The sequence below is a fragment of the Aquarana catesbeiana genome, linkage group LG08 (assembly GCF_042186555.1).
Source record: "Aquarana catesbeiana isolate 2022-GZ linkage group LG08, ASM4218655v1, whole genome shotgun sequence".
Lineage (NCBI taxonomy): Eukaryota > Metazoa > Chordata > Amphibia > Anura > Ranidae > Aquarana > Aquarana catesbeiana.
In genome coordinates, this window is record NC_133331.1 from 291,158,254 (window position 1) to 291,186,211 (window position 27,958).

The following is a 27,958-nucleotide window of genomic DNA, read 5'->3' on the forward strand; positions in this document are numbered from 1 at the left end:
TGATGGGACTTCTTTTATCCCATTGACACTCAGGACGGAAGGTATTTTATCTTACCAACACCAACAATGGGGCTTATTTTATTCCATTGACACCAACTATAGAACTTATTTTACTCCTACTGGCACCAACAATGGAACTTATTTTATCTCACTGACACCAACAATGGGGATAATTTGACTCCTACTGGGACATCTTTTATCCTACTGACACCCAGAATTGAAGGTACAGAATTTTACCTCACTGACACCAACAATGGGACTTATTTTATCCCACTGACACCAACAATGGGACTTATTTTATCCCACTGACACCAACAATGGGACTTATTTTATCCCACTAACACTAATAATGGGGCTTAGCTTGTTCTCACTAAGAGCCAACAATGGGACTTATTTTATCCTACTAACACCAATAGTGGGGCTTAGCTTATTCTTACTAAGAGCCAACAATGGGACTTATTTTCCTCCTACTGCAGCCCCGAGAAACTTATCGTGTGAACACGGCCTTGTGCTGTGTATGTATTGTATATTCTATTAGATATATACTTGTAAACTCAGGGAACTTGAGAGACACATGTTTTTGAGGGATCTCTCCCAGCTATTGGAGAAGTTGAGGCAAATCTCCCAGGTTCTCCATTGGAATTCTGAGTGAGATTACCACTGGACACTGCAGATGTTATTATTTGTTTAATATATTTCTATTCCCCTTGGTGGGAGTGGCGATGACCCCCATCTATATGGATATACAGTGAGACCTCGGTTTGCGAGTAACGTGGTATACAAACGTTTCGCAAGACGAGCTATATTTTTTTTAGAATCCTGACTTGATTTGTGAGCGCTTATCTCGCAAGACGAGCAGGACTCAAGCTGCTGGTGTATGTATTACCGTATGTGACCAGAAGTCTGGGGGCGCTGGAGAACTCAGAGACACTCCCAGTTGGGTGGGGGGGCGTAACGGGTGCTGGAGCACCTGAAAATGTCAGCAGTTCCCGAGTGTCTCTGAGCATCACCAGCACACCCGCACCTCTGGCCACGTACAGTACTTCATACACCAGCAGTGGTTGTGGAACGAATCATCTGAGTTTCTAATGTTTCTTATGGGGAAACTCGCTTTGATATACGAGTGCTTTGGATTACAAGCATGCTTCTGGAACTAACTATGCTCGTAATCCAAGGTGTTACTGTACAGTTCACACTACGAGACGTTTCCTGGGGGGGGGGGGGGGGGGGGGGCTGCAGTTCCTCTGAGCTCCACAAGGTGGTGATCTCACTTCTACCTGGACAAGATGTTCCTATGGATAACAGACAGGAAGTCTCTATGGAAGACAGGAAGTGATGTCAGGTATAAATAGGAAGTTCCGGGTGAGAGGTGAGCCAGGAGGGGGTTGAGAGGAGACATTGCTGGAAGTGGCAGCAGAGGAGGTAATAAGATCTTATTTTCTATTTACACCCAGTAACCCCCCCCGTCATGTTCCGTCCTCTTCCTCCATAGTCACTGTGACGTCTTTTATCTCCAGCAGATGATGATACACACATATATAGTGTGGAAACCTAGATTAACCCCTTCACATAGCTCCCAACTGGGACTGTCCCTGATTTGGAGTTCTGTCCCTCATTCCACCTCATTTGTCCCTCATTTTGCTCTGATCTATACAGTTGTATATAAAATACATTTTTGATCTCTCAAAAAGTGTTTCCCGGTGCTAAACCTTTCATCCAATTTCTAAACTGCTGCATTTGTACATTTTAAAAGCCAATATAAAGGAATAGTAGTGGTAAAAAAAAGCACTTGTGCGTTTAATTAACCTTTTTTTGGGTTAATTCTCCTTTAAGGGGGCGTGTCCTATGCCTACATACATTTGTTAGTAGGTGTCCCTCATTCCCATCTCAGAATGTTGGGAGGTGTGCCTTCAGACTCACTCACGGGGGTCAGAACATTTCCTTCATTTCGGAGATTTGTCACCTTTCCCACCACATCAGTCTTTGATCAGGGGATGGGGGGGGGGGGGGGGGGGAATTATTTGGGGTGGAACTAAATGTTTGTAATTTTATGAGATTCAAAGGGGTCAATTCACTAAGCGTTAAATAACGGCAAATAAAATGTGGTAAAATAACGCATGCGATAAATCAGTTGTGAAATTGCAATGCAATAAGAATTTAGTGTATTTATTTTATTTATTTATTTTTTTTTTTTATTGTTCGGTAACTACCGCGTTTTCTCATGCGGTAATTTATCGCAGGTGACGGCGGTTAAAGTGGTTGTACACAATGTACAACCACTTTTACCTACAGATAAGCCTATATTAAGGCTTACCTGTAGGTGCTGGGAATATCTGAGATGAGGTGAGGAAATTCCTGGATAGCCGCACACTGGAGAAAAAAAAACATCCTTATTGAAGTATAAAAATATATCCAAAATGCAGTCACATGAAAAGAAGATACAGGCTCAAAAAATAAGCTAACGCATTTCACATCATAGGATGCTTACTCATAAGCATCCTATGATGTGAAACGCGTTAGCTTGTTTTTTGAGCCTGTATCTTCTTTTCATGTGACTGCATTTTGGATATATTTTTATACTTCAATAAAGATGTTTTTTCTCCAGTGTGCGGCTATCCAGGAATTTCCTCACCTCATCTCAGTCTATGCAAAGTCAGCACCTGGAACGAGTTCACACTAGGGCGGTAACTACTTCAGGTTTGGAAGCGCTGTGAGCGGCATCTCCCTTCCCTGCCTGAACTATCTCCTAAACCTCCACGGTTTAGGAGATATTTACGAAAAAGGGCCCATTGTGCCGTTTCTAGTAGGGGTCATGCCGTGACGTCACGCGACTCCGGCCAGTCACAGAGCCGGAGTTTACGGCCTACACATTTCCCATAACGCTCTTGCACTCTGCAGTGTAGTGGAGCATCATGGGAAATGTAGTTCCAAAACATCTGGGGTGCCAAGGTTCGCCATCACTGTCCTATACCATTGTTTTTTTTTCTTAACTAGGGATCAGGTTTGTGTATCTGGGAAAGAATGGGGGGGGGGGGGGGAGACAGTCCATTAGCCATCCAAAATCCAGCATGTTTCTCTGCCTCAACGTCATGATGACCCTACATTGACCCTCACAGCACTGCCTCAGAGCAAAGCAAGAAGAAGACAGGAGGGTCGTATTTGTCATTTCTTGTCTACAAATCCTAGAACTAATCAAAACCAGTTCAGATACAAAACCAACCCAACAGAGAAAAGAGAAACTCTGATCTGGCAGGTCAAAAGGGTTCTGGGACCCCAAAAATGTAGCAAACACTAAACAGTTCAAACTAAATCTGTTCCCATGGGGGTAGTAGTTCTTAAATGTACAGCAACCCACCTACACCCCCACCCCACATTCTATTATTGTGTGACCAACACCATCCAAATAATTCTTGCTTTCATTTCCCAAAATTATCCGTCTACAAGGAGACCTGTATAAATCACATGACAACTCGGATGAGGATGGAGGAGGACCGGAGTCACATGACTGAGAAGATACTAAACCTCACCCTGGAGATCATCTACCTGCTGACCGGAGAGGTGAGGAGGATTCTGGGAGGTCACATGACATCACTCTTATCTCTATTAATAAAACACATACCTGACCGGAGAGGTGAGGAGGATTCTGGGAGGTCACATGACATCACTCTTATCTCTATTAATAAAACACATACCTGACCGGAGAGGTGAGGAGGATTCTGGGAGGTCACATGACATCACTCTTATCTCTATTAATAAAACACAGACCTGACCGGAGAGGTGAGGAGGATTCTGGGAGATCACATGACACCACTCTTATCTCTATTAATAAAACACACACCTGACCGGAGAGGTGAGGAGGATTCTGGGAGGTCACATGACATCACTCTTATCTCTAGTAATAAAACACAGACCTGACCGGAGAGGTGAGGAGGATTCTGGGAGGTCACATGACATCACTCTTATCTCTATTAATAAAACACAGACCTGACCGGAGAGGTGAGGAGGATTCTGGGAGGTCACATGACGTCACTCTTATCTCTATTAATAAAACACAGACCTGACCGGAGAGGTGAGGAGGATTCTGGGATTCTAACATGATATTCCTATTGGTTCTCCAATACAGAGATTTCCTCTTGTGAAGTCAGGTGATCATATGACCATCACAGTGCCTCCATGTGACTCCCTAAAACCTGAGAGACACAACATGGAGAAGATTCTAGAAGTCACCAAGAAGATGATGGAGCTGCTGACAGGAGAGGTGAGGAGGATTCTGGGAATTCTGGGACATTATCCAGTAACAGACAAGGGATGTGTCTGGATGATCATCGTACTATCAATATTGGACATGTTTATTTCTTTACATAGGAGTGGGAGTATTTAGAAGGACACAAGGATCTCTACAAGGACGTCATGATGGAGAATCAGCCGCCCTTCACATCACCGGGTAAGAGGAGACTTTATTGTAAAGGAGAGAGCAGTACGGAGGGTCCACCTAGATCCCCCATCATCTGATAAACACATAGAAACAATGTATTCAGTCAGTGTGTGTGTTTCCTACAGATGGATCCAGTAATGGGAACCCACCAGAGAGATGTCCCCGTCCTCTGTATTCCCGGGATTCCACACAGGAAGATCACATCATCCCTCACCATCATCAGGTAGATGAGGAACAATCACTGATAGTATCATTAGGATCTGTACATTATCTGCATTGTAACAATTGTTGTCATTTTTATTATATATTCAGAGTGGAAACCTGAGAGATTCTAAAGTTGAGGTTAAAGAAGAGATAAAAGAAGAGGAGGATGATGAGGATGGGGTGATAGAGAAAGGACACAAAGATCTGTACCAGGACACCATGGTGGAGTCATCTATCTACAGGAACCCACCAGAGAGATGTCCCCGTCCTCTGTATTCCCGGGATTCCACACGGGAAGATCACACCATCCACCACCAGGATCAGGTAGATGGTTACAATCGTACACAAGCATGTTTGTGACATTGAATCTTTTATAATATATTCAGAGTGAAAATGTAATCAAATGACGGAGGGACGGTGTGGTTCTCGTTCTGGATGGACATAATACAACGGCACACCCAAACAGCTGCTCCCAAGCGCCAGCAGGGACGCGCAGCAATCGCGGCTGCGGCATGTTGCTAGAACACAGTGCAACCCCAATCTCCAATCGCTGATGCCGCTCTTTAACCATGTGATCGGATGTGTCAAATCGCAACTGGTCACATGTAAATACAGGAAGTGCCTGTAATCTCTCGGTCGATGAGAGACGAAGAGGGAGAACAGAGCATGTAAACAGGGCACCAATCATCAGTTCCCAGATTACAGTAAAGCCCCAGAAGTGCCACCAATCAGTGCCCATTACTGGTGCCAGTCAGTGCTCCCTTTTAGTGCCCATCAGTGCTGCCCATCAATTCCCATCAGTGCTTCCTATCAGTGCCCACCAGGGCCGCATACCAGTGCCCCCCACCAGTACCACCTATCAGTGCCGCCTATCAGTGCCCCCGACCAGTGCCACCTCAGTGCCGCCTATCAGTGCAGCATAATAGTGCCTCCTCACCAGTGCCGCCTCTTCAGCGCACATCAGTGAAGGAGAAAAATTACTTATTTACAAAATTTACCTCCTCCGCCTCTCATTAAGATGAAAACTGGAGGAACAGATCCCCGCCTTCTTTAGTAGTGGTCATTAAAGCAGTGGCGTCACTAGGGGGGGGCTAGAGGGGGCCATGGCCCCCCCAACATTATAATGTGCCCCCCAACTAAAAAAAACGCACACTGGGAATGCAGGGAACAGGTATGGACTGAGCTGCTGCGTTGCTGGCTCCGCCTCCTGAGTCTACTTCCGGCCACTGGTTGCTATAACCGCTTCACGTCTTGCAACCAGTGGCATCAGAGCCGGCATTGATGTCTCTCTCTCTCCCCTCCTTCCTCTCTCACACTGAATGATACACAGACGATCTGCTCCTTCTCCCCCTCCCCTCTCCTCTGTGTGTACCGTGGGAAGTGTGAGCTCCTTAGCTTCACACTTGACTTCCCTGGAGCACACAGGAGCGGGGGAGGGGGAGAAGGAGCAGATCGTCTGTGTATCATTCCGTGTGAGATAGGAAGGAGGGGAGAGAGAGACATCAATGCTGGCTCTCGGGCTCTTAGCTGTTCCATGCAGGGACAACCCCCCACCCCAGAGCAGTTTCACAGCAGCCAGGCTAGTGTAGCCTATCAGCTGCAGGAGCCGAACTGCATACACTGGATACCGGCTGAAAATACATTTTTCCCCGATCTGCATTGTAAAGAAGGCCGGTTCTTGAGAGGTCCCTTATGATGTCGGGAAGGAGGGAGGAAGGCACTTATCGTGAGCTTCAGCTACCTGTCGACTGGGAAGGCAGCAGGGGGCGGTGCTTCTGCCTCCTCAGCCAATGGGTACACACAGTGCATTGTCCTTCCCTGCATGTTCATCCCGCGGGCTTCCAGAAGCTGCAGAAGTTCCTGCATTGATCGAGGTGAGAGAGGAGAAAAGTTACTTTCGCTTTCTCCTGATACATCGGCATCTTTCACCCTCCCCCTTTACTTTCCTTCCCTCTGTGTACTACATGGCTCCACATTCTCCTGATAATAAGACTATGCAGTGATCAGACACTCACACACCGATCCTCACCGAATACAAACGGTTAGGTAGACATGACTCAAGCCAACAGCCCATTATCAGGTTTTATGGCATATCATACAAAAGTTATCTAATAGTAGAAGGCAGAACCCACAAATTGTACAGCTCTACATAGAAACCAATCAGCTTCCAGGTTTTTCTTTTTTCTTTTTTTTTTTTTGTCAAAGTTTAATTGAACAAGTTGACGTCAGAAGCTGATTGGCTCCTACGCACAGCTGCACTAGATTTTACACTCTCCCAGTTTTAGTAAACCAACCCCATAGCGGCAGCTGTTTTGGTGTGTAATTGGTTAACTGCATAGTTGGTGTGAGGTTTTTGCACAACGCCCAGTAACAGAAAACTCACCAGAGAGGTGTCCTTGTCAGAAACCATGAAATCAGGCCGAGACAGAAGTACAGTTAAATCACACTTATTTAATAACAAAAGTAAAAAGAACAAACGTAGTCAAAACATAGCCAAAGGTCAGTAACCAGAACGGATAGTCAGCCAAGCCAGAAGTCAGGGATCAGTGTAGTGAACGGCAAGCAGGATCTGGAGCCAGAAGGGATGACGGCAAAGCCAGTCTTGAACAGGATTGCAGGAGATAGTTTCTGTGATGTTGACCAAGGTGAAAGCAGAGATCCCCTGGGCTGAACGGCTTAAGTAGGCAGGACTGACGAGCAGGATATCATCAACAGCTGAGTAACTGTGGAGAGATAGGAGCTGGCAATTAGCCGACAGCTGAGCGGCCAGCTTTTAGAAGGAAGGGCTGAGCCCAGCCCTGACAGTCCCCTTCCTTTGTATTCTTGGAGTTCCACACAGGAAGGTCACACCATCCCTCGTGGTTTCAAGGTTGGTGGGACGGAGCATCTAGAACATGTAAGTGATTTGTGGGGATATTTATTCTATGCAGTCTCACATCATTAGAATTTGTGTTATTTTCTCTCATGTTCTTGGTTTAGGATGAAGATCCGATAGATATAAAAGTTGAGGTTAAAGAAGAAGATGAAGAAGAAGAAGAAGAAGAAGAGACGTATGTGGAGGAGGCTGAAATAATCAAGACCTTTATAGAGGAGGACACTCCTACAGAGATCAGCACAGGTGGGTCATTAACACCAAAACCATTCCTCCACCCATACTGCTCACTGATTGGTCCAGAGTAGGGCGGGGACTGGGTGATATCAGCCTGTAATCCCCTGGTCACTTTCCTGAGCTGTGTTCCCCGTCCTGTATTCCTGTATTTCTCTCGGATAATCTTCCTTCTCTGTGCTGCAGACACAATTTATGTATCTAGACTGGATTTATGGAGGTTCCTGGGGTTCAGCTGGCAGCAAAATGTTGATTTCTCTTTCGTCCATTGACAGACACAGCGCTCCATTATTCAGAACCATAGGGTTATACCGCCCCCTACAGGAGCAGGACACTAGGCAGAAAAAAAAAAGACTTGGCTACGCCTATGGGCAGTCCTAGGTGGTATACACCCCCCCCCCCCTCTCTGCTATAGGCCTTCAGTTTTTTTTCTGCCTAGTCAGGAGTAAGGACCTAGTTCCCTTGGACACTGGACAAGTGGACACTAAGATCCAGTCGTCTCCCCAGTCTGGCCAGCAAGCGTGTGCAGACCACAGCTATGCGCTAGGTAGGCCGTGACATACCCCCAATGGAGTTAAACGTCTCGCAAGATCGCATACGACTGGGTCTCGGCCTAAGTCGCAGCGTTCCTCATGGCTGACAGCCCCCCCACTTCGGTGGCGAGGGGACCTGTCTGAGAGCGTTACCCGCACGCTTCGCTGGATCGGTAAGTACTGGCCCCCCCCTCCTCTCCTCTCCTTCCCTGGACGTGGGGCACGGGTACTCCCTGGGGTAGTCGGTCCCTCCAGGGTTCTCCACCCCCGTCCCTTCCTTCCATCGGTTGAGGCCCAGGCTTCTGGCCTAGGTGCTTTTGGACACACCCCCCCCTCCCTTCCACCTTCCACCCTCGGGGTTGCTACTGGGGGGTATCCCTTGGGCCCACCTGCTGCAGTGGTTGGGCCTAGGAGGCGGGTGACCGGATGTCCGTGATCGGGGGACTGCCTGCGGCAGCCCTCCCGTAATTTAGGCTGCGGCTTTGCGGCCTGCTGACCGGGTGCTGGGTGGGCGCCCCCGGGGCGGGCTGCGGAGGCCACCGCTTTCCGGCTTTTTGGGTGTCCGCCCTCTGTTCAGCAGCTCGGATCGGCCCGGTACCCCCGCGGGCCACGCACTCGCGGCAGGCGGTCGAAAATTTAGGCTGCGGCTTTTGCGGCCTGCTGGGCCTCGTGGCCGCCTCCTACCAGAGGAGCGGCGCTGTGAGGGCTCTGAGGGCGAACTCTCTTTGGGGGTCCATTAGTTGGGCCTGAAGTGGGTGCTCCTGGCGTTCCCTGTGCGAGGCCTCAGCCTGGGCCCCCTGTGAGGGGCCTCAGTGGTGCCTTGTGTGGACGGCATCTGTCGGTGCCCCCTGTGCGGGGCCTCAGTCAGCGCCCCCTATGTGGGCCCTCAGTCGGCGCCCACCTGTGAGGGGCCTCGGTCTGCGCCCCCTGTGAGGGGCCTCGGTCTGTGCCCCCTGTGAGGGGCCCCGGTCTGTGCCCCCTGTGAGGGGCCCCGGTCTGTGCCCCCTGTGAGGGGCCTCGGTCTGTGCTCCCTGTGAGGGGCCTCAATCTGTGCCCCCTGTGAGGGGCCTCGGTCAGCGCCCCCCTGTAGGTGCCCCCTGTGAGGGGCCTCGGTCTGTGCTCCCTGTGAGGGGCCTCAATCTGTGCCCCCTGTGAGGGGCCTCGGTCAGCGCCCCCCTGTAGGTGCCCCCTGTGAGGGGCCTCGGTCAGCGCCCCCTATGTGGGCCCTCGGTCAGCGACCCCTATGTGGGCCCTCAGTCGGCGCCCCCCCTGTGAAGGGCCTCGGTCGGCGCCCCCCCTGTGAAGGGCCTCGATCGTCATCTCCTGTGCGGCCTCGGGCGGCGGGGGTATCAGTTGGTGGCCCCCTCTTGAGTTTTTTGTGGTGGGCCCCCCCCCGCCCTACTCTACCTCCTTTGTCTCGAACGATCCTATATCTGGCTCTGCCGCCACAGACGTGGCCCACCTTGCGGGGTTGGTGGCCACGCTCCCTGTCCTGTCAGTGGTGCATGAAACTGCGCTGGTTGTCGCACTTCTTACATCTGTGCGGGAACTTTTCAAGATCGGGGATGCAGCGGTGGTGGGCCGGTTCCCCTTTGGCACCCATAAGTCATCTTGCGTAGTGAAAGCGTTCCCTTCTCACTCTTATTTTGCCAAACTTGTTCATGAAGACTGGGAGTGTCCAAAGTGCCCCTTTGTGCTTCCAAAAACGCCTGCTGTGGGGTACCGCTTTGAGGAGTCCAGTGTGCGTCTGTCGCCGGACCGTTTGCAGTTCTCCTTCAGAGTTCACAGTCCAAAAGATGGAGGGCATGGTACGTCCAATTCTGGACCTCAAGGCCCTGACCTGCCTGGTGTGGGTACAGAAGTTCAGGATGGAGTCCGTCTGCACGGAGGTGGCACCCCTTCATCATGGGGACTTTCTGGCTTCTATCAACATCACGAATCCTTACTTACGCATTCCACTATGTGCTCTGCTTTGGCCCCTTCCAGAACATTGGATTATCTGAGCCTGACCCGGGCTTCAGCTCTGGCCAGAGTGTTAATTCCCCTGGACAAACTCCAGATGTTGCATGCTGCGTTTTTAATTTACTGTTGTCCGGCAGGTGGGCCTCCAGGCAGACCTGCATGTGGGTGTTGGGTCTGATGGTATCTACCTTTTTTGAGGCGATTCCATTTGCACAGCTCCATACAAGCTCCCTCCGGGGAGATTCTGGCATAATGGGACAAGTGCCCGAGGTCTCTGGACAATCGGATTCAGCTGAGCCAGGAAAGCAGAGGTTCCCTGGTCTGGTGGCTTTTCGCTCTCCGGTTCTTTGGGGGGGTAAATCCTTTCTCCCCTTGTATTGAACAGGGTGACCACCAATGCCAGCCTGTCTGGGTGGGGAGGTGTCCTGGGACTGAGCTCTGCTCGGGGTCGTTGGACGTTGGTGGAATCCGGACTACCGAGCAATATCCTGGAACTTCTCGCGATCAGACTATGTCTGGATCGTGGAAGGATCGACTTCGGGGGCTCCCGGTACGGATCCAGTCGGAAAATGCAACGGCGGTGGCTTATGTCAATCACCAGGCCGGGCCAAATAGGGTGTAGGCAGCCCTGGCAGTAGCCAGTATCCTCCAGTGGGCAGAACGTCTCGTTCCGGCTCTCTCTGACGTGTGCATTCCAGGAGTGGAATTCTGACAGGCAGATGCCTCAGTTGGCTAGGGTTGGACCATGGGTTGGGCCCTTCACGGGGCCGTGTTTTATTGGATATGTCTCCAATGGGGCACTCCAGAGGTAGATCTGTTTGTGTCCTGGCTCAACAGAACGGTACGAAGGCTTCTGGCAAGGTCACGGGATCCTCTGGTGAGCACCTCAATCGCTCTGGTGGCCCATGGGGCCGGTAACTTTTGCTCTTCGCCTTTCCTCCTCTCAAGCTTCTACTGTGGCTTTTGCGCAGGATCACGGCCGTGGGGATTCCGGTCATTCTATTGGATGGGTCCTGTTGGTCTGGGTTGCCTGGTCACCAATGTTCCTTGGGGCTGCCTCTCAGGGAGGATCTACTGGCCCAAGGGCCGTTCTTCCATCCTGCTTTAGAGTGGCTGGTTTTAACGGCCTGGCTGGTGATGAGCCAGGTGCTGCAGTTCCAACGCTGCTGATAGCTAGGGAGTCTACCTTCTAGGAGGTTCTACCTCCAGAGGTGGAAAATGCATATATCCTGGTGTGAGTCACTAGGCATTTTATCCTCGTTCTTTCTCGGTGGCTCCGATTCCAGCCTCCCTTCACGCGGAGTTGAGCAGGAATGGGCCTTGAGTACCATCAAGGGCCAGGTGTCAGCCTGGGTGGTCTTCATTGTCCCCTGGTCTCGCACTTCCTGGTGCGTACCTTTTTTATTCAAGGGGTTTGACGTCTGATTCCACCCTTCTACTGCCGTGGGATCTGAACTTGGTGATTTCAGTTCTACAGAAGCCTCTCTTTCAATATATTTGGGGGATTCCACTGCTTACTCTGTCTCGGAAGGTGGCCTCTTGGTGGCTATCACCTCTGCTCGCAGGGTGTCGGAAATGATGGCGCTATCTTGTCGTCCACCTTTCCCAGTGTTACTCAAGGTTAAGGTGGTTCTTCGCCCCTTTCCATTGCTCCTTCATCGGATTTCCCTTTGAATAAGGACATTGTGTTGTCTTCCTTGTGTCCCTGGTCAACACATCCTAAGGAATTTTTGCCTTATCCGCCCGGGATGTGGTTTGGGGAATTCGGTTTGTATTTGGCAGCCACTGAGTCTTTTTGGAGGTCAGACTTGCTGTGCTCATGGACAGGCCAAGAAAGGGGGCTATCTGCTTCTTCTGCGACCATTTCTGGATGTGTTGAGTACCTGGTAGTAGAGCCTGACTGTAGGATAAGACCTCTCATACAACGCTGGTTCAGGAGCCACTGGAGTGGGGACAGTGGACTCGTGAGCACAGTGGGGGTAGGAGTGCCTGTTGAGGTAGACGTCTCTGATGCTGTAGCAGAGTAGAGATCCCTCCAGGGATGGCTGGACTGCAGGTAAGGTGGTGACCAGAGAGCAGCAGGCAGCAGCACTGAAGATGCAGATGCGTAGATCACTGGAGCTGGAGCTGAAGGTGCAACAGCACAGAAGCAAGGGCAGGCACAAGCAAGGTCAGACAGTCCGGATCAGCAGGCAGACAAGACGGGTAATAACGGCAGGCAGAAGCAGAGTCGGTAGGCAGGCAGAGGTCAGCAACGGTACTGGTAGAAACAGCAGCAGAGTCAGGCAGGCCGGGTCGGATTGGAGAAGGAGGAATGGTCAAACAAGCCGGGTAAATATGGTAATCGATCAATCAGGTGCAGGTTAACAGGTTCACAGAGCTGAGACGAAACAGCAGTGCACCCTTGCAGCAGGAGGACTCTTATGCGCTCCTTGGAGCCAAAACGGCGCGAACGCCTGTGCTTGCGCACGCGCCCGTGCACACACGCGCCGTGCACCTGCGCGCGCCTGAACGCCACGCTGACGCACAGTACCAGCTGGAGACTGCTGCATCATCTGAACCGGGGCGCATAGGCACACGCAAATGTCCCGGTCTGGTGCTGACAGATCCCTGACATTGCCCCCCTCCAAAGGGCAGCCTCCGGATGCCCACAAGCCTTCTTTTCTCCGGGTGGGCAGAGAAATAAGCGCAAACTAATCGCCTGGCGTGGACATTACTGTCTGGTTCCCATGAGTTACTCTCTGGACCGTAACCTTTCCATTTAATCAGAAATTGATTTTGTCCCTGTCTTCTTCTACAGTCAAGAATAGCCTCAACTTCAAATTCCTCACTTCCATCTACTAAGATAGGTTCAGGAGGTCTATCAGGGAAGGGATCAGGTATAGCAGGTGTAAGCAAAGACACATGGAATGAATCTTGAGAGAATCAGGCAGGGTCAGTTCATAAGATACTTCATTAATTTTCCTCTTAACCGGGAAGGGTCCCATAAACCTAGGCCTACTTCTTAAACCTAGGTGCTAACTTGATATCACTGGTAGAAAGCCATACCTGATCACCAAGCTGTAAATTCAACTCCCCTCTTCTTCTTCGATCGAAGACTCTCTTGCTGTCTGCCTGGGCCTTGGACACCGCCTCCTGCAACATCTGATTGTTGTGGCTGAGGAAGTCCACTGTATTCTGTACTGCCGGAACTGAAGACTCTGGAAGGAAATCAGGTAGAAAGGTTAAATGAAAGCCATAATTGGCGAAAAAGGGGGATTGACCGGTGGCTGAATGGTTAGCATTGTTGTATGCGAATTCTGCTAAGGGCAGCAGGGACACCCAATCATCCTGTGTGAAGGATGTAAAGCATCTGATGTACTGTTCAAGGGTCTGATTGGTCCTTTCTGTCTGCCCATTAGTTTGAGGATGATAGGCCGAGGATAAGGCCAGTTCGATTTTTAGGATTTCACACAGGGCTCTCCAAAAATGTGAGGTGAATTGTACCCCTCTGTCAGAAACTATATTTGCAGGGACTCCATGTAGTCTGATGATTTCCTTGATGAATATGCGGGCGGTTTCGATGGCAGATGGAGTTCCCCTTAAGGGAAGGAAATGGGCCATCTTGGTTAGACGGTCTACCACTACGAAGATGGCTGGACACCCGTCAGAACACGGAAGCTCTACTATAAAATCCATGGAAATCATTTTCCAGGGTCTATCAGGTACAGGCAAAGGTTTTAACAGACCCCAAGCTCGATTTCTAGATGTCTTGTTCTGGGTACAGATAGGGCAGGAGCTGACGTATTTTTCACAAAAGTCTTTCAGATTGGGCCACCAGAATGTGCGTTGCACAAGTTCCAGGGTCTTGTGGACCCCAAAATGGCCTGCCAGTGGATGATCATGAAGAAGCGTCAAGACCTTAACCCGAACCTCCTCAGGAACAAAAATTTGGCTTCCCTTCCAGAACAATCCATCTCTGATCGTCAGAGTAGTCCCTGTAGGCCTAGATGAATCAGAGGATGCTTCTTTAATCTGGGAGAGTAGGTCTGTTTGCAGGAGTAGGAAATTGTTTGCGGGCAAGATGGTGTCAGGAATGGATAAGTCTTTCGGATTGTCATGCATACGTGACAATGCATCCGGTTTGATATTTTTAGAGCCTGGCCGGTAAGTTATATGAAAACAAAAACATGAGAAGAACAGAGCCCAGCGGGCTTGCCGAGGCTTCAGTCGTTTAGCAGATCTTAAATATTCTAAGTTTTTGTGGTCAGTGTAAATTAATACTGGATGCATAGCCCCCTCCAACAGGTACCTCCACTCCTCCAGAGCAGCCTTAATAGCGAGAAGCTCCCGGTCACCAACATCGTAGTTCTTTTCTGCAGAAGAAAGTTTACGGGAGAAAAACCCCACAGGATGCATTAGATCTTTGCTGCCTTTACGTTGACAACGTGAGAGTATTGCACCCACCGCTATTTCAGAAGCGTCAACTTCCAAAATAAACGGTAATGATGGTTCAGGATGGCTGAGGATTGGGGCCGAGGTAAACAGTCTCTTGAGATTCTCAAAAGCATCCTGGGCTGATTGATTCCAGGAGAGGCGGGCATTCTGCTTAGTCAACTGCGTGATAGGTGCAATTATGGCCGAGAATCCTCTGATGAACTTCCTATAAAAGTTTGCAAAACCGATAAACCGCTGAATTCCCTTCTTGTCTAGGGATACCGGCCAATCCAGAACAGTGGATACTTTCTGAGGATCCATTTTGATGCCAGTTGGAGAGATTATCAACCCCAGGAATTGGATGCTTTGTTGCTCGAACTCGCATTTCTCTGCCTTTGCATAAAGTCTGTGTAAGCGGAGACGGCCCAACACCCTGCAGACATGTTCTCGATGCAGATCAAGAGATTCCGAGAAGATCAGGATATCGTCCAGGTATGCGATCACAAACACGTCTAAAAAGTCCCTGAGAACATCGTTAACCAGATGTTGGAAGGTCCCAGGGGCGTTGCAGAGTCCGAAGGGCATGACCAGGTATTCATAATGTCCGAAAAGCTGTTTTCCACTTATGCCCGGCCCGAATGCGGATCAGGTTGTAGGCCTCTCTTAGATCGAGCTTAGTAAAGACGACAGCAGTCCTTAACTTTTGGAAAAGTTCAGGTATCAAGGGGAGGGGATACCGATTTTTAACGGTAATTTTGTTCAATTCCCGATAATCAACGCACGGGCGGAGAGCCTTGTCCTTCTTGGTGACAAAAAATATTCCGGCACTTGCTGGGGAAGTGGAGTGGCGGATGAACCTCTTGGCCAAGTTTTCATCAATATACGACTTTAATGCCTCTTGCTCTTTTTCTGATAAAGGGAAAATACGTCCGAATGGAATCTCGGATCCTGGCAGTAACTCAATTGGGCAGTCGTAGGGGCGATGAGGCGGAAGGGAGTCTGCCCCCTTCTTGCTAAAGACATCGATGAACTTGTGGTATTGTTTAGGTATAGACTGGCATAATTTCTGGTCGGTGTCAAGACATAGCAGAGTAGCTGAGGAGTCGGGATTCTCTACCAAACAGTGTTCTTGACAGTAGGACGACAAAAACTTTACTTCTCCAGAGACCCAGTTGATGTGCAGGTTGTGGGCTTGGAGCCAGGGAATGCCCAAGATAACTGGAAACAGTGGAGAAGTAATGGCATCAAGGGTCAGCAGCTACTTATGTTGGGAGGAAATGGTAGCAGGCAAAGGAAAAGTCTCATGAGTTACTTGTCCGGATTTAATGCGGGAGCCATCAGCTAAGAAAGCAGAGAGTCCATGAGACTTAGTCCGTAAAGGAATGTTATGCAGGCTGGCAAAGGTCAAGTCGATAAAACAGCTGCATGCTCCGGAGTCAATGATAGCATTGAGTGGAATTGTCTCTTCCTGGAGCTGTAACGAGAGAGGAATGGCAAGGTGGGTAGAGTTGGCAGACAAAGCAGAGAGACTGGTAGACACAGAAGATGAGCACTTACTTATCTTGACTGGACAATTGTGGACAATAGTGTCCAGTTCCACCACAATAGAGGCACAGGTTCAATTGACGACGATGTGCCCGTTCTTCAGGAGACAAGGCAGGTCGCATCAGCCCTAGTTACATGGGTTCAAGAGTGTCAGGTGTGGCGTTGACTGGATTCACACTGGGTGAAGGTAGATGGCGTGCTGCAGGAACCGGAGCCCTTGCTGTCATCCAGGCCGGGCGGGTTTGTTGAGCGGAACGTTCAAATCGACGTTCCCGGAGGCGTCGGTCAATCTGGATTGCCAAGGAGATCAAAGCCTCAAGGGTATCTGGTATGCCAAATCGAGCAAGTTCATCTTTCAGCCCTTCAGATAGACCCATGCGGAACTGGTGACGTAGGGCCGCATCGTTCCACTGAGTGTCCGCGCTCCAGCGTCTGAAGTCAGTGACATAGTCCTCGGCCGGTCTGCGGCCTTACTGGAGCGCGAACAGGGCTGACTCGGCTGTGGCAGTCCGCTGAGGATCCTCATAGAGCTGAGCCATGGCATCAAAAATGAGGGTAAAGATTGGGTTAAGGCTGAGTCCCCCTCAAGTAAACGGTGAGCCCAGGTCTGAGGTTCCCCTTGTAGGAGGGAAATCACAAACCCCACCTTAGTAACTTCCAGCGAGAAGATTCGGGGTTGTAAGGCAAAAAATAGCTGGCAGGCATTGCGAAAGGCCCGAAACTTAGTCCGGTCTCTGGAAAACCTCTCTGGGATAGGGACCCTCGGTTCAGGTGGAAGCATCACAATGGAAGGAGCAGGAGCAGGCTGTGCTGGAGCTGCGGCTGAAGAGGAAGCCATGGGACTAGGCCCAGCAAGATTCTGAACTTGCCCTTCAAGTCTGGTATATTTGTCCTGAAGGGATTGCACAGCTTGAGTGAGGGCCGCAAGATGCGTGCAGATCTCCTTCATCGAGGAGGTCTCTCCTGCAGGCTCAGTCATGGCTGTTTCGTACTGTTGAGTACCTGGTAGTAGAGCCTGACTGTAGGATAAGACCTCTCATACAACGCTGGTTCAAGAGCCATTGGAGTGGGGACAGTGGACTCATGAGCACAGTGGGGTAGGAGTGCCTGTTGAGGTAGACGTCTCTGATGCTGGAGCAGAGTAGAGATCCCTCCAGGGATGGCTGGACTGCAGGTAAGGTGGTGACCAGAGAGCAGCAGGCAGCAGCACTGAAGATGCAGATGCAGAGATCACTGGAGCTGGAGCTGAAGGTACAACAGCACAGAAGCAAGGGCAGGCACAAGCAAGGTCAGACAGTCCGGATCAGCAGGCAGACAAGACGGGTAATAACGGCAGGCAGAAGCAGAGTCGGTAGGCAGGCAGAGGTCAGCAACGGTACTGGTAGAAACAGCAGCAGAGTCAGGCAGGCCGGGTCGGATTGGAGAAGGAGGAATGGTCAAACAAGCCGGGTCAATATGGTAATCGATCAATCAGGTGCAGGTTAACAGGTTCACAGAGCTGAGACGAAACAGCAGCGCACCCCTGCAGCAGGAGGACTCTTATGCGCTCCTTGGCGCCAAAACGGCGCTAATTCGAATGCGCGCGCGCCCGCGCATACATGCGCCGCGCTGACGCACAGTAACAGCTGGAGACTGCTGCATCATCTGAACAGGGGCGCGCCAGCGCATAGGCGCACGCAAATGTCCCGGTCTGGTGCTGACAGATCCCTGACAGGATGGATCAGACAGATGATGACTCTGGCCTATTCTGTCAGGGATCGGGTTCCTCTTTCCCCCTGTTACAGCGCATTCTTCTCGGGTGTTTAGTGCTTCATGGGGCTTCTGTCATCGGGCGCTCGTTGCGCAAGTTTGCAAGGTGGCCACTTGGTCGTCGGTGTACACTTTCACAACGTTCTACGAAGTGGATGTTCCCTATTCCCTCTCGAAGAGTTATTGTTCAGGTTGGGCTCCAGCTTGTCCTTTGTTGAGCTCCTGTTTTCCTGGTTGGCTCTTGTGTTAGCCTTGGGATTTTTTCATTGTTCCACTCCTCATGTTTGGCACTGCTTTGGGATATCCCTATGGTTCTGAATAATGGAGCGCTGTGTCTGTCAATGAACAAAAGAGAAAATGGGATTTTTGACTTACCGTAAAATCTATTTCCTATGAGTTGATTGACAGACACAGCACCCACCCCTCTAAGGAGTTTTAATACTTCTGACACTGCTTGTTACTAAACTCTAGTGTCAGCGACAAAGTCATATAGGAAAGGGTACTGGAATCGGCGGTTAAACGAAACTCCAAAGGGTCCAGGACCTCCACTGATGTCATAGATGGCCACCACACAAACCCCCGATGGAAGGAACACCAAAGCTGGGTCTTGAAGATCAAAGCCCAACTGGACAACAGGCCAATCTCTCATCCGGATGGTATGAAAAAAAGGAATGCTTCCAATAGTGTAGATCAAAAGAGTATGGCTTTTTATTTCTAAAAACCGGCATACAGCAATAAAAAAACTTTGATCACAAGTTAAAAATTCAGGGCAATCTGAGGAACGATAAGCCAAGCCCTACACGTTTCGACCAAAAAGGCCCTTCAACTGGGGCATAAGACATTTTTTTTCTGCCTAGTGTCCTACTCCTGTAGGGGGCGGTACAACCCTATGGTTCTGAACAATGGATAGGCAAGTTACCAATGAACACAACTGTAGGTAGGAACAATGACTACCCAACACCAACACATGGCACTCATCCCATATAACTTCATTCTTGTCACTATAAATATTGGTTCTTTCACTCTCTGGCTTTATCCATGAATAAAGAAATGAACTGGTAGGAGATCAGAGGACCCATTTACTAGTTACCTTAAGGGGGGAATTGTAAGATCCTCAGAGACAAAGCTGCCTGATGTGGGCGGAGTCCTGGTTTAGGGGAACCAATCTGCTCATGTCTAGTAATAATCTTTGTATTTCTATTTTAGTAGATGGACGGGAGATGAGGAAAACCTCAGAGGATTGTCTCACTTTGTCTCCAGACTGTAAAGTAGAAGATGAGGACATCACACAGTATAGTCCAGTAGAAAACCCGACTACCTCAAATGTCCATCCGGCACCACACAGTGTAGATGGACCATCGTATTCCTCTTATCCTGAGGAACCTCAGACTGTGCGGGACGGTGCCGGACCATCGTATTCCTCTTATCCTGAGGAACCTCAGACTGTGAGGGATGGTGCCGGACCATCGTATTCCTCTTATCCTGAGGAACCTCAGACTGTGCGGGACGGTGCCGGACCATCGTATTCCTCTTATCCTGAGGAACCTCAGACTGTGAGGGACGGTGCCGGACCATCGTATTCCTCTTATCCTGAGGAACCTCAGACTGTGAGGGACGGTGCCGGACCATCGTATTCCTCTTATCCTGAGGAACCTCAGACTGTGAGGGACGGTGCCGGACCATCGTATTCCTCTTATCCTGAGGAACCTCAGACTGTGAGGGATGGTGCCGGACCATCGTATTCCTCTTATCCTGAGGAACCTCAGACTGTGAGGGACAGTACCGTCCTTCCAACGGAGAAGAGGTTTCCCTGTAATGAGTGTGGGAAGTGTTTTCGTTTTAAATCCAATCTTAATGTGCATAAAAGATCTCACACGGGGGAGAACCTGTTCTCGTGTACTGAGTGCGGGAAACATTTTCTGCGTAAAGTAGATTTTACTAAACATCAGAGGTCTCACACGGGGGAGAAGCCGTATTCCTGTCCTGAGTGCGGGAAATGTTTTTCAGACGCATCTTACCTTTCTGTACATCAGAGATCTCACACGGGGGAGAAGGCTTATTCCTGCCCTGAATGCGGGAAATCTTTTCTGTGGAGAGCCCAATATGTCCGACATCAACTGTGCCATACAGACAAGAAGCCGTATTCCTGTGCTGAGTGCGGGCAGTGTTTTCTGGGTAAATCAAAATTTGTCAGACATCAGAGGTCCCACATGGGGGAAAAGCCGTATTCCTGTGCTGAGTGCGGGCAGTGCTATCGGAATAAGTCAACTCTTGTCAAACATCAGAGATCTCACACGGGGGAGAGGCCGTATTCCTGCCCTGAGTGTGGAAAATGTTTTTCACAGAAGTCCCATCTTTCCAGACATCAGAAATCGCACACGGGCGAGAAGCCGTATTCCTGCTCTGAGTGCGGGAAATGCTTTGCACAGAAATCAGAACTTGTCCCACATCAAAGGTCTCACACGGGCGAGAAGCCGTTTTCCTGCTCTGAGTGCGGGAAAGGTTTTGGACAGAAATCAGAACTTGTCGCACATCAGAGGTCTCACACGGGGGAGAAGCCGTTTTCATGTGCAGAGTGCGGGAAATGTTTTTCAGTCAAGTCCCATCTTTCTGTGCATCAAAGATCTCACACACACCAGAAGCCGTATTCCTGCCCCGAATGCAAGAAATGTTTTGCGCAGAAGTCAGGACTTGTCAGGCATCAAAGGTCTCACACGGGCGAGAAGCCGTATGCATGTTCTGAGTGCGGGAAATGTTTTGCAGTCAAGTGCAATCTTTCATCACATCAAAAATCTCACATGTGTCAGAAGCCACCTTCCTGCCCCCAATGAGGAAAATGTAGTTCACAGAAAACAGAACTTGTAAGACATCAAAGGTCTCACACGGGTGAGAAGACAAAGGGGATGAAATGCCACTGGAGAGATCAATATATGCAGGGCTCTTTTTCCTCAGAGGATAGGTGCAGGAACTCCCCCTTTTCCTAAGTCACCCCTTGTCTCCACCACCAGCCACCTCCAAGCACTGTTTCTTGGTTGCACCCCTACCCATCTCCATGCACCATTCCTTGGTTCCAATCCCTACCCATCTCCAAGCACTGTTTCTTGGTTCCAACCCCTACCCATCTCCAAGCACCGTTCCTTGGTTCCACCCCATAGCCACTTCCAAGCACCGTTCCTTGGTTCCATCACCTACCCATCTCCAAGCACTGTTGCTTGGTTCCACTCCCTAGCCATCTGCAAGCATCATTCCTTGGTTCCACCCCTACCCATCTCCATGAACCGTTCTTTGGTTCTAATCCCTACCCATCTCCCAGCACTTTTCCTTGGTTCCACACCATATCCATCTCCAAGCACCGTTCCTTGGTTCCACTCCCTACCCATCTCCAAGCACCGTTCCTTGGTTCCACCCCAACCCATCTCCATGAACCGTTCCTTGGTTCCACCCCCTACCTATCTCCAAGCACCTTTCCTTGGTTCCACACCATATCCATCTCCAAGCACCGTTCCTTGGTTCCACTCCCTACCCATTTCCAAGCACCGTTCCTTGGTTCCACCCCCTACCCATCTCCAAGCACAGTTTTTCCTTCCACCCCCTACCCACCTCTAAGCGATGTTCCTTGGTTCCACCCCCTACCCATCTCCAAGCACTGTTCCTTGGTTCCACCTCCTACCCATCTCCAAGCACCGTTCCTTGGTTCCACCCACTACCCACCTCCAAGCACCATTCCTTGGTTCCACCCACTACCCATCTCCAGGCACTGTTCCTTGGTTCCAACCTCTACCCATTTCCAAGCAAACTTCCTTGGTTCAACCCCTACCCATCTCCAAGCACCTTTCCTTGGTTCCACACCCTATCCATCTCCAAGCCCTGTTCCATGATTCCACCTCCAACCACCGTTCCTTGTTTCCACCTCCAGTTCTGCACCTTTTAGAGAATACAGAACCAAGTAACATTTGTGGTATTAAGTCATTTGTATGGAATTTGTTAATGATAAAAAGAAAAGCAGTAAAACAGATCCCTTGCAGCCAGCAAAAATATCTCCCCCCAGCAACAATGGACCACCCACAATAAAATACTCCCCAGCAACAATAAACCCCTGGCAGCAACAACAGATCTCCACTCCAGCCAGCATCAATAGACCCTCCAGCAGCCGGCAACAACAGACCTCGCAGCACACCCCTTGCCATTACATACATTCAGTTCTGGAGGTGCCAGAACTCCATTCCGATTGAAAAGAAAGTCCTGCATATATGTGTAGTAGTTTGTACAAAGGAGTAGGAAGTTCCGAAAAAAACATTATATAGTTGTGGCTCATATTGTGAGAGCAATTGATAACCTCTGAATTTTGTATATATAGCTCACACAACCATTTTGTGTTTTTCCCTATACTAACATGCTTTGTGTAGGACACTTACCTCTCTCTGACCTACACACATCCCTACATTCTTTCCTGGTATTGCCCTGCATTGCTTAGTTAAAACCTTACTTCCTTCTACTATGAAGTTACCTTTGTAACGATGCTTCCAATCTAAGTATGTGTAATAAACAGTAGAACAGTTTGAAAAACGTGTGCTTGTGTCTGTTCCCTCGCTGCCTTGATTCCGATGAGAGCAATTAGGAGCCACCAACCAATTATTTCTTAGAGCTTTTCTGTGACTAACTAAATTTAGTCCACAGTGTACTCAAATTTTTGGGGTTGCAAAAAACCCGTCTGGGGATCGAGCAACCTCAAGGGCATGAGCCTATGAACCAGAATGAGAATTATTTCCTCAAAAAGTATTTGTCATGCGACAATCGGAAACGGCATCAACGCGTTTCGTGGCACAGTAATGGCCACTTCCGCAGGTTAGGTAACACCATAGACAGGGCCACATTTAGCCTGTCTGATATGGAATACCAGTAAAAGAAAGTCAGGGAGGCATATCGCCAACACTGTATGTAAGTCACCAACAGTTTTTCTGTCATGTACCTTATCGAGGCCGAGTTGACGAGAGGGCTGCCCATACACCACTTGTCCTGTTTCCCCTGGGGATGATGACCGGGTATAACAGGGCACAGAGTGGCATGGGTGCCTGTTAGAGATCTGGTTTGGAATATCTTGGTAGCAGATGCGGAGCTGAAGCAGACCAGCTGGCAGCAGGCGGATAGTGGATCTCAAAAGTGTGGTCAGACAGGCAGAGGTCAGCAATAACCGGACACCAGGAGTACAGAGTTGGGAACCAGGAGCAGAGTTGAAGCCAGGCCACGGTCAAGCAAGCAGAAGTACTAGAACAGCAGGCCAGAACCATGGTAATATCACAAGCCAGAGTCAGCAACAGAGGTTCAGGAACAAGCAGGATCAACAAGCCGGACCTGGAAACAGGTGAACACAGGATAAGGTCACAAGCAGAAGGAGCTGACTACCACTCAGCAATAAACCTGAGTCCTGTAAGGCTTTAAATAGGCTACTGGGCGCCAAAGTCCATCAAACAAGCACGATCACACACATGAGCGCGCGCATGAGCATGTGTATGCGCATGTGCTCGTATAAATGCACGCAGGGTCCTAATGCTGTGCAAAGTTCTATGGACTGTTTTGCTCACGTGTGCATTCCTTTGAGCACAGGCAATTCTTTGAACAGGAGCATTCCCTTAAGCATGGGCACTCCTTTTGACATGGGACCCCTTATATTGAGTTTCTCGATGTCAGGAACCTCATCACGCACACGTACATAGGAATGTGTACACAACAGCGCCTGGTGCCTAGTGAACTATTTAAATCTGAGACCTGCACGGGATAATTGCTGGATGGTCTTTTAGCTTTATCTTTGTTATTCTTGATCCTGAATCCTGATTGATCTGGCTTTCACCAGACCCACCTCTGCTTGTTTATGTCTGCTGAATACCTGTGTTACCAACCTTCGCCTTGACTCTTGACCAAAATTCTTCTTATTGATTCTGTACCTTGTTACCTGCACATTGCCAACCTCTGCCTGTCTCTAATCTTGATCCTCCTCATGACTTGGTGCTTTCCTGCCTGACTGGTACCAAACTCAGTTTATGACTGGTCTGGGGGGCCTTCATCTCTGTGCTTCTCACCTGATACCGGCACTCACAAGTTCAAGTCTGTGGTTCCAGCTTCCTGGCCATTGCCCTAACAGTCCCTGTCTCAAACTCCATTGGTGCTTGGATGAGAATTATGCAAGAGGCCACCCTCATCATCTCAAGCTTCTCATAAAGCTATGTGACCTTATCAGAATCCCCGCTTACATCAAGAGTCCTCACCAGAGGCTCTTCTTACATCAGAGTTCTCCCTTAAATCAGGACGCCTCATAAGAGTCCCTGCTTACATCAGGAGACCCCATCAGAGTCTTCCCTTTCACTAAAAGTCTGCAAGTCTGTCCCTCCTTATACCATAATCCCCTTACATCAGGAGTCCTCATCAGTGCCCCCCCCTACATATTAGGGGTCCTTAACAAAGTTAAGTATAAGAACAAAAATGGGAAGCCGGCAACTGGTACATCCAGATGCTATTTTATTAATCTAGGTGGAGTACAGAAGATGCAGAGGCTTACGCATTTCGGCACATAGTCTTAGTCATAGCCATAACAGTAATGACTAATGCTATGTGCTGAAACACATAAGCCTCTGTACTCCACCGGCATTAATAAAATCAGCATATCCGGATGTATGAGTTGTCGGCTTTCCATTTTCTTCTAAAATTACTGTTGGGTGTTAGGAAGACACCGTAAGCCAGAGCACCGATCACTCACTGCCTGAGTGAATTTGTCCAGGCATTGCTTTCTAATCTATTGGCGTGGATCCTAATCAAAGTTCCACCTGCATCAAGATCCCCATCAGAGTGCCCACTTACATTTGTTTCCCACGTCAGAGTGCCCCCTTACCTTTCAGCGACAAGCAGACAGGGCTGGAGCCAAGAGGAGGAGCAGGCTGCAGGTCTGGATTGAGGAAGTTCCTCTTCCTATTTCCTGTAGATGCAGGGGACATGCACATTACATCTGTGGATGTTAGGACACCGGCGGTCTTAGCAATCTACCACTGCAGAGGAGAGTAGGGACCTGCGCTAGGGATCTGGGACGGGGTCATAGCTCGTTGAAGGCTTTGGTCTCAGAGACCGGGGTGGGGGCAACAAACATCTGGTAGGGCGGAACCCACTGCAGCACCCCCTAGATCCGGCCCTGACTTTGGGGCAGCAAAGGTGTATGAGCTCCAGTGGCTAATAATGTTCAAATTGTGAACTATACAAAGATAGTACGTCACAGTACTCTGCTTCAGGAGAAGCGGGCGGGCTCTTCGGAGGAGCTATGCAAATATCAAAATACCGTGATAGGTGGGTGTCGGAGGTCAGATTTAATAAAGAAATATTGAGAGCACTTTCTTTTAGAACATTAGCTTAATGTTTAAATAATGGTGGGCTAAGAGACTTTAGTCACCAATAAAAGCTATGCAAGTCTGGTCCTCGCAATCCCTATTCTATGCGTCTCCTCTGAGGTCCAGCATCAACCATGCCCCATGAAGATGAGTCACTCCACATAGTAAATTACCCTGCATAATGTATATGGTGATCAGTAAAGATCAATCAATGACTTGAGTTGTGTAAGATTCTTTCGAACATGCCTCTGTTGGATTGTCTCTTGGCTGGTCATGTTGTGGATGAATTGTGTAGATGTGTCACCCTACATATCAATTGGGACAATCACAGGTCCCCAAGACCCCAGACCCCCCAGGTGAGGTCATGATGAGCAGAACATGGACTCCATGTGTCTCTGTTGGGCTGTCTCTATCTTGGTCATTTTGTGATGAAATGTGTATGTGTGTCACCTTACAGATTGATTAGGACAGTCATGGATCCCCAAATGAGAAGTTCTTCCACACAGGTGAGGTCATGATGAGCAGAACATGGACTTCAAGCCTTTCTCCGTGTGTCTCTGTTGGCTTGTCTCTATGTTGACCAAGTCGGGAATATGTAGATTGGTCACCTTACAGATTGATTGGGACAGTCACGGATCAACAGATGAGAAGTTCCTTCACACAGGTGAGGTCATGATGAGCAGAACAAGCCTTTTTCCATGTGTCTCTGTTGGGTTGTCTCTATGCTGGTCATGTTGTGGATGAAATGTTTTGATTGGGACATTTATGGATCTCCCAGATGAGAAGTTCCTCCACGCAGGTGAGGTCAAGATGAGCAGAATATGAACTTCAAGCCTTTCTCCATGTGCCTCTGCTGGGTTGTCCCTATGCTGGTCATGTTGTGAATAAAATGTGTAGCAAGGTCTCTGACCTTGTCTAGTCTAATGAGAACTTTCCAAAAATAGCTGACATCCTTCTGTATGTGGTGGGTTGTGAGGCATTACCTCACCGAAGATGGCGGCGGCAGCACCTGACAGTCGAGGGATAGATCGGCTTCGGGTGCCGACATCGCGGGCGCCATGGACAGGTAAGTGTCCTTATTTTAAAAGTCAGCAGCTGCAGTATTTGTAGCTGCTGACTTAAAAAAAAAAAAATCAGCGGACCTCCGCTTTAAGATCCTTCCCCTCTGCAAACCTCTGTTCCCCAAACCCCCCTCTCTGATCATCTCTGCACACCAAACCCCCCTCTCTGATAATCTCTGCACCCCAAACCCCCTCTTTGTTTACCTCTACAGTCACCTTTGCACCCCAACCCGCCTTTCTGCTCATGTCTGCATCCTATCCCCTCTCACCTTTACAACCCAACAGCTCCTCGCTGTACATCCCAACTCTCCTCTCTTCTAAGCTTGCACCACAACGCCTCTCCTTTTCCTAACCTCTGTTCTCTCTGCTAACCTTTGCACCCCTTTCTCTGTGTTAACCCCTGCCCCCCTCTGACCCCCTACTTGCCCTGCTTTCCTCTTTGTTCCTCAGAGCCTCAAGGCAGAACCTATTTGTGTAACATCTACAGGGCTTTCCAGCGGTGCTGGGCAAGGCTAGTGATCAACAAGCAGCTTGGGTTACTTACAAAGATCACGCTGGCAGAGGGGTGGACCACTGCAGTAGCAAACTGTCAGCAAACTTGGGTAGAAGACGGCAGGCGGTCTGATCCCAGGGCACTCAGTAGGATATACAACGCTTGTGTGGTGCTCCCCCTTGTCCTGGCTCTGCACTTCTCCTGCATCTCCTTCTGGGTGCCCTGATTCTCCAATGGTATGATCCCCTGCCAACCGACACTGGAGAAGCTGGCGTCTGTCCCTGCCAGCTGCCTGCAAATTATTTTAGTGTCAGAACTCGTTCCAGCATAGGGTGCCGGGACACAGACCAGACCTGCAGGACTCCGGGACTTAGTTGAAATTACGGGAAGGTTCCGCAGGATCCGGGGCGGTTGGGAGGTATGCATTAACATCTATAGAAGACCCTCATCTAGGATAAGGGTCTGGTATACTGTATGTAGCGTACCCCCTAAGGAGCCATAGGTGAACTTGGATCCCCCACCCTGCACAGCCAGGCACACCGAATTTTCAGTCTCCCAAAGTCAGAAAACAGTCCAGCACTTTTTTTGTAATACATTGAGGGGAAACTTGGATGGGAAGTAGGGGTATTATGGGATGCCCATTTGACTTAGACAACTTCAGGGACAACTCTTCCTATATACAATCTATATACACTCCTCAACTTCCTCCAGCACACATGCTTGCAGAACTCCACTGGCACACTTATAAAAATAATCTGACATGGCACTCAGATTTTTTGGGCAATAGCCTGCTATAGGCAGGAGCCCGAGGCCCCTTTAAATGTGTAGCAAAAGTCGAGTGTCCAGCTTACCTGTGGCTACTGATCACAGCACCACCGCTTCAGGCACTGCCTGGCTGCAGTTGCCTCTTTCACTAGCCCTCCTGGCTACTTCTCCACAGTCCTCCCAGACTGACCCTCTCTCTCTCCAGTCCTCCCAGACTGCTCACTCCCCAGCCCACCAGCCTGACTTCTCAGATCTCCCGGACGTGCTGACCTGCTCCTGCTGTCCTCTTCTTGCTCCCGTGCCTCCAGGAAGGATTCCT

The 27,958-nt window shown here is 49.5% G+C and overlaps 3 protein-coding genes across 3 annotated transcripts in view; 1 reads left to right on the plus strand and 2 right to left on the minus strand.

Annotated features, from left to right (window-relative positions):
- The window catches only part of LOC141104997 (uncharacterized), a 155,514-nt gene that overhangs the window by 58,281 nt on the left and 69,275 nt on the right, over positions 1-27,958 (minus strand). The window lies entirely within an intron of this gene.
- The window catches only part of LOC141104777 (uncharacterized), a 122,017-nt gene that overhangs the window by 22,561 nt on the left and 71,498 nt on the right, over positions 1-27,958 (minus strand). The gene's annotated exons all lie outside the window — the stretch shown is intronic.
- LOC141104771 (uncharacterized) lies at positions 1,274-22,516 on the plus strand. The gene is made up of 8 exons (XM_073594503.1): positions 1,274-1,422; positions 3,445-3,558; positions 4,124-4,258; positions 4,366-4,444; positions 4,561-4,658; positions 4,748-4,963; positions 7,619-7,757; positions 19,157-22,516. Exons 2-8 carry the CDS (start codon positions 3,463-3,465, stop codon positions 20,779-20,781), a joined length of 2,388 nt encoding a protein of 795 aa, XP_073450604.1. The 5' UTR covers positions 1,274-1,422; positions 3,445-3,462; the 3' UTR covers positions 20,782-22,516.

Bases quoted from the DNA above. Each gene is read 5' to 3' on its own strand.
- LOC141104771 (XM_073594503.1), top strand. From the start codon at position 3,463: ATGACAACTCGGATGAGGATGGAGGAGGACCGGAGTCACATGACTGAG. The intron at 4,259-4,365 runs GTGAGGAGGATT...TTCTTTACATAG, and splicing joins TGGAGCTGCTGACAGGAGAG to GAGTGGGAGTATTTAGAAGG. The intron at 7,758-19,156 runs GTGGGTCATTAA...TTTCTATTTTAG, and splicing joins TCCTACAGAGATCAGCACAG to TAGATGGACGGGAGATGAGG.